Raw genomic sequence first — 5,874 nt, forward strand, 5'->3', positions numbered from 1 at the left:
TGCCTCAATATTTATTTTTTATTGGTCAAGGCCCCTCATACTTATGAATTCTTTCATTTTACACCTAGTCAATGCCTAGTTTCAATTTAACACCCATACAACTCCAAAATTGTACTCCCTCAAAATAAAAAAGGGTGTCCACTTAGCCTTTCTTTTTTTAATCAAAAAGAGTGTTCACTTATCAAATCAAGAAAGAATTAACTTTATTTTTTCAGATTTGCCCCTATAAGCGCTATGTGATCAAATCTCAATACTTATTTAATTAGGGGCAGTTTAGTCAAATTATCTATTTTTTCTAGGAATTAGTATTTTCTTAAGGGCGTGCATTAGTTTCTTAAGGGTGTGCAAATGGCTAAGTGGACACTCTTTTTTATCCAGAGCGAGTACTTTACACACAACAGGTCAACAAATTAAAATGTGTGGTGTATGAGCGCAAATAACGTGTCAATGGGACGAAATAAACAGCAAAATGGGGATTTTTAGCCTAAAAAAAAATTAAAACAATTCCCCCCCCCCCCGGCCCCCTAGGCTTGTCTTCTTCCCTCACCCTCTCCTTCTCTTTATCTTCTTTCCTGTAAAAAATTGTCATGACCTCAATATAGTAGAAAATAGAGTATTAAACAAATGTTGTTGGCTGGGTTAGAAGTGGGCACGCACAAGTCTAGATTAACTAACTTTCAAAAGCAACAGCTGAGATTAGTTTTCAATTAATGAGTAGCAAGGGACGAGATGGTGCCACGTCAACAGAAGCTAACAAAGGTTGTTATATGCCAACGAAAAGAGCAGGCACTCTTTCTTCTTCTAAAACTCTTCTTCTTCAATCTCCAATTCTCTTCTTCCTATTCTAATTCTTTTTTTCTCAATCTCTGCAGATCTTTTCGGCTATGGCAACCCTTTCATATCCATTAGCTTAGTTTAATTCAACATTTCCAGATCTATTGTTTAAGTTTCATTTTTTCAGTTTATATAAAAGAGAAAATTGTTCTAAAAAAATATTTCTCTATTCTTGTTGATTAATTGATTGAATTGAGTTGGGATTGTGACAATTGGTATTAGAGTAGTCGATTCTACAGCTTGTGGTTGAGAAAATGGCTGAGGGCACAATTTGCAAACTATGGATGCTAAATTGACTCAACATGTGTTAGCTGGGTTAACTGCAGGTCAACAAACCATGTAGCAAACTCAGAGAGGCATAAAAGGAACCTTGGATATGATTTCCAATCGATTAACAACATTGGAGAGACCCAATAGGCCTCAAGGTGATGGAATTCTTCCACGACCTGCTCAGGATGAGAGACCAAACATACCTCAAGCAGTAGCACAAACACCTATTCCTAAGTAGGTACTGCCTTCATTTGAGGGTCATGCGCCTAAGGTGCAGATTCAAAAATATGAAAGACATTTTCAATTTATATAAGACTCATGATAATCAGAAGGTTGAGGTTATTGCACTTTATTTGAATAGAATAGCTGAAATGTGGTATCATTCTCTGGTATTGAGTAGAGGAACTATTGATTGGGCTGAATTTAAAGAGGAATTGATTGTGAGGTTTAGTGATGAAGTGATGGAAGATATAGTGGAAGAATTCAACAATCTAAGCCAAACAGGAATTGTTGATGAGTTTTTGGCACAATTTGAAGACAAGAAGGCTTAAATACTGATGAGGAATCCTCACTTAGATGAATCTAATTTTTTGTCTAGCTCCATAAATGCTTTAAAAGAAGACATCAGGGTTGGTGTGAAAGTGTTCAAACCTACTACTTTTAGGCTTGCAATTGAGCAAGCTAAACTACAAGAAAGAGTCATTGAAGTTACTGAGAGGAAGGCTAAAGGAACTGCCAAACTCTCAACAAAATTCAATAGTTATCCTACCAGTAAGACTCAGGTGACTACTATAGCTAAGCCTAATTGTTTGACTTACTCCAGAGGTGTATGAGTACAGGAAGAACAATCACTTGTGTTTTAGGTGTGGATAAAAATACTCTCCAGGCCACCAATGCCAGAAGAATCAGTTGAACTACTTGATGGGTGAAATTGAAGTTAATCCAAAATGCCCTACTAGTGTTGAAGATCCATCCATTGAAGATTTGATCATTAAGAGTGATATAGAGCAAGTTGTTCATGAAGTCATATGTATGAGTTCTATGTATGGTAACAATATAGGTGTTAACACTATATTGGTCAGTGGTTTTGCAAAGAATATGAACCTATGAACCTTGCCTTGTTGATTGATTCTAGCAGCACACATAGTTTAATTGATGAGAGACCTTTTAAAGAAATTACTTATCAAGCTAGTTATTGTCCTCCTGTGAGAGTGATAGTAGCTGATGGCAATTATGTCATGTGTACTTCTCACGGCAAAGGCTTTATGTGGAAAATGCAAGGCAGGCCTTTCCAAGAAGATTTGCTCATCATACCACGTGGAGGAAATGTAACACTCCATAAATTCAGGTTATGTGTGAATGTGTACAACTATTATTAAGATGATATTTTAGCTATATTAATCCATTCGGGATGAATTCGAGTGATAAACAGTCGTTTTGAAGTTTAACCGAATAGTGAAGTTCGTAAGAGTTCTCAAACTTGTCTAAATTTCGGTAGGTCTGACTTCTAGGACAGTTTCATGAAAATTTGTTGAGAATTTGGGAAACTTACTTAATCTGTTGAGAATTTGGTAAACTTACTTAATAAAAGTTGTAGATCTTTGAAATACCATTCCAACGATATATGGTGGAGCTCAAATGGAGCTCTATGCTAGAATTTATGTCCATTTTACTGAACATCATCAGTGCAGCGGAAAAATTAGGCGTTCGTGTCTCCGGGCGAGACGCCCCAAGACAAGTTTTCATTAAACTCAAAATTTTGACACTGTCAAAGAATATACAGTGTGCGGCACGGGGCGTGGCGCCTCACGCGAAGCGTCAGGCCATTTTATGCCTGAAGCGGTTTTTTTTTAATTTTATAAAAGCCTGACTTCGTAAAACTTTTTCCACTTCGTCTTGGCCGACGTTTTGAGAGGAAACAACCCTAAAACTTCCAAAAAACATCTAAGGTAAGTTCTTGATCAATTCTCATCATTATTTCATCATTCTAACCTGAAATTGGCACTAGTTTATCTTCCCAAACCCTAGATTCTTGAAAACTCAAGAAAGAAGAAGGAGGAGGCGTGTAGAATTTTATCTAAAAGGTAAGATTTCTTATTTTTTTTGGGATTATTAATGAGGTTGGGACTAGTTTATAGCATACTACAAGATTAGAATTCACTAATGATTCACATAATAATTCAAGAATAACTTTTAAGGCTAGAAAAGCCCTAGTTTTTCGAATAAGGGTAGAAATCCCTAGAATCGATTAAAGTTCTAATCTTTATCATCTAAACCTATTGTAGAGTGATTTTTGAACCTTGGATTTGGTACTATTTTGGCGGGATTTGAGGTATGTCTCTTTTAAAAACTTTCTTTTGACGTATGTCTCTTTTCGAACATACTCTTTCAAATGTTTAAGGTGTTGCTTGGTAAGGTTTGTGTGCGTGAGGGACAAGCCTGCATTAAAACTTTATGTGTATTACAGTATATATATGTTTATATGATCTTCACTTATCAAAGGATGATTGAAATTGAAATATTAAGCTTTGGTCTTCGAACTTGAATTACCCCATAAGGGACATTTAAATTTGATTGTTGGAAAGCTTGGATAATTCATAAGTTTGCTCTACGAACGGATTGTGTTGGACTTTAAACTTGCGTAGTGACTTGATCCTGTTTATAAACCTATAAATGAATTGGTGCACCCCTATTAGTTGGATGATGAACATAATTCATAATGAACCGGCTATCATGATATGATTTGAGATTCGGCTCCTAAGTCATGATTTGTAATTTGGCTATTATGCCATGATTCTACTAGTTGTGTTTCGCCTAGCTACTCGGGAGGAGGAGTAGTCAATATGAATCCTAGTGGGGTTTTGCCTAGCTACTCGGGAAGAAGGATAGCCATTGAGAGTTTATAACCCCGATGTGGTTTTTGCCTAACTATTCAGGAGAAAGGATAGCCATTGAGGGTGACAAATCCCGATGTGGTTCTTCTATGCAGTTTAGGAAACCTTAAATGGTCGTCCCTTCATTATATTGATGTGGTCTTGTATTTATATATATTATATTTTGGTTGTTTGTGAGTGGCTTGTTGATGATCTCGAGTTCATGAGTGATAAGACTTAATGTCATACGAGTTGAGATTGATATATCCTTATGTTGTTGGATTTTACTGGTGTTTTTACTAAGGTTACTGGTTTACTCTATCTTTGAATTTTAAACTGTTTGAAAGAACATAAGGTAACGAGAATGACTTAAGGAATCAAAGTGATTATTGCTCATCATTGTCTTATATTGGGTATTCATGAGATGCTATCATTCATATTGAAATGTTTCTCAATACTGTTTAAGTATACTTATTACTCATACATTTTGCTATTAACTATTGTCCCGGAGACACTCACTGAGTACCCGATAATCAGGCATACCATTGTTGTTTTTGATGATATGTTAGGTTACGAAGAAGAGTAAGTACAGACTGATCTCGCAGATTAGGAGTACTTGCTGCTTTCTAGATTGTTGGTGCGCCCACACACTTGTTTGTGGGTTTTCATTGAGTAATTTATTACTTCTTAGTAGTTTCCGGGTTGCATCTCGATGAGTTAGACATTTATTCATTATCTTAGAGGCTCTATAGATAGATATTGTTTTGTGGGTATTGGTTGAGTCGTTGTTCGACTCTCATGGGTATTGCTACGCTTTGACAATCTATTTATTACATACTTCCGTTGATTTTATTTCTTAAATTATGAACATGAGTTTGTTTAACTATTTTATAACGTCTTTTAATTAATTAATGGAAGATTATTAAAAAGGGACTGGATGGTTATCGATTTATAAGGTGCTTCCGGTGTTGTTCATAGCATCGGATGCTTGTTACGTCCAGGGTCGGGTTTGGGGTGTGACGGGATGTGATATTGTTCTAGGCAATGATTGGATGAAGAAGCATAATCCCACCACGTTTGACCATGAAAAGAACTGTGTCACAATTGGTAGGAAGGGCAATAAATTAGTGTTGTATGGTATTATTGAAGAAGGCAAACTGACTATGGTTTCCAGCAAAACCATGAGTAAGTTGTTAAAAAAGGACAAACACTCTTAGCTCATCTATTCATGTTGAGTGCAATAGTGACTGGTAAGCAGGATCAAGAGGATGAGACCATTCAAAAAGTACCAGAACAATACAAGGATGTGTTTATGGAGCCAAAATCCTTACTATCTGTCAGAGCCTTGGACCATACTATTCCTCTCAAACCTGGTTCTATGCCATTAAGTTTCAGACCCTACAGGTACAACTTTCACCAGACGGATGAATTAGAAAGGCAAGTTAAAGAAATGCCTACTAGTGGCATCATTCAACAGAGTCAATCACCATTCTCATCTCCAGTGCTTCTTGTCAAAAAGAAGGATGGGACATGGAGATTCTGTGTGGATTGGAGAGGCTTAAATAAAATAACTATCAAAGACAAGTATCCCATTCCCATTGTTGATGATCCGTTGGATGAAATGGTTTAGTGATATTTTTCAAGGTGGACTTAAGAGTTGGTTACCACCAAATCAGAATGAATGAAGGAGATGTAACATCCCGTACCTTTAACCTAAGCTTTGACCATGATCCTAGACTTAGAAAACCAGATAAAGAATGTGGGAATTTGAAATTTCCTCTTCAGTTGTAAGGTGGTAGTTTACGCCCATGAACAGTGACCGTATTTCAGTATACGGCCCGTATTTCAAGTCGTAAACTGGTACCAAAGATTTCTGAGCATTATGGAATTTGACACT

General features: G+C 36.5%; 1 protein-coding gene across 1 annotated transcript; it reads left to right on the top strand.

The window, feature by feature from the left end:
• Positions 1-1,661: 1,661 nt before the first annotated feature.
• On the top strand, positions 1,662-5,607 carry LOC132644757 (uncharacterized). The gene is made up of 4 exons (XM_060361365.1): positions 1,662-1,875; positions 1,991-2,115; positions 2,187-2,432; positions 5,236-5,607. The coding sequence occupies exons 1-4, from the start codon at positions 1,662-1,664 to the stop codon at positions 5,605-5,607; spliced, it is 957 nt and encodes a 318-aa protein (XP_060217348.1).
• The last annotated feature ends 267 nt before the right edge of the window (positions 5,608-5,874 follow it).

Source organism: Lycium barbarum, chromosome 6, assembly GCF_019175385.1.
Source record: "Lycium barbarum isolate Lr01 chromosome 6, ASM1917538v2, whole genome shotgun sequence".
Lineage (NCBI taxonomy): Eukaryota > Viridiplantae > Streptophyta > Magnoliopsida > Solanales > Solanaceae > Lycium > Lycium barbarum.

What these genes read in the sequence shown, in the direction of transcription:
- LOC132644757 (XM_060361365.1), top strand. Translation starts at nt 1,662, where the DNA reads ATGAGGAATCCTCACTTAGATGAATCTAATTTTTTGTCTAGCTCCATA. An exon ending in ATTCAATAGTTATCCTACCA is followed by an intron (nt 1,876 to 1,990) that starts GTAAGACTCAGG and finishes AATACTCTCCAG; the next exon opens with GCCACCAATGCCAGAAGAAT. An exon ending in TTAAGAGTGATATAGAGCAA is followed by an intron (nt 2,116 to 2,186) that starts GTTGTTCATGAA and finishes TATATTGGTCAG; the next exon opens with TGGTTTTGCAAAGAATATGA.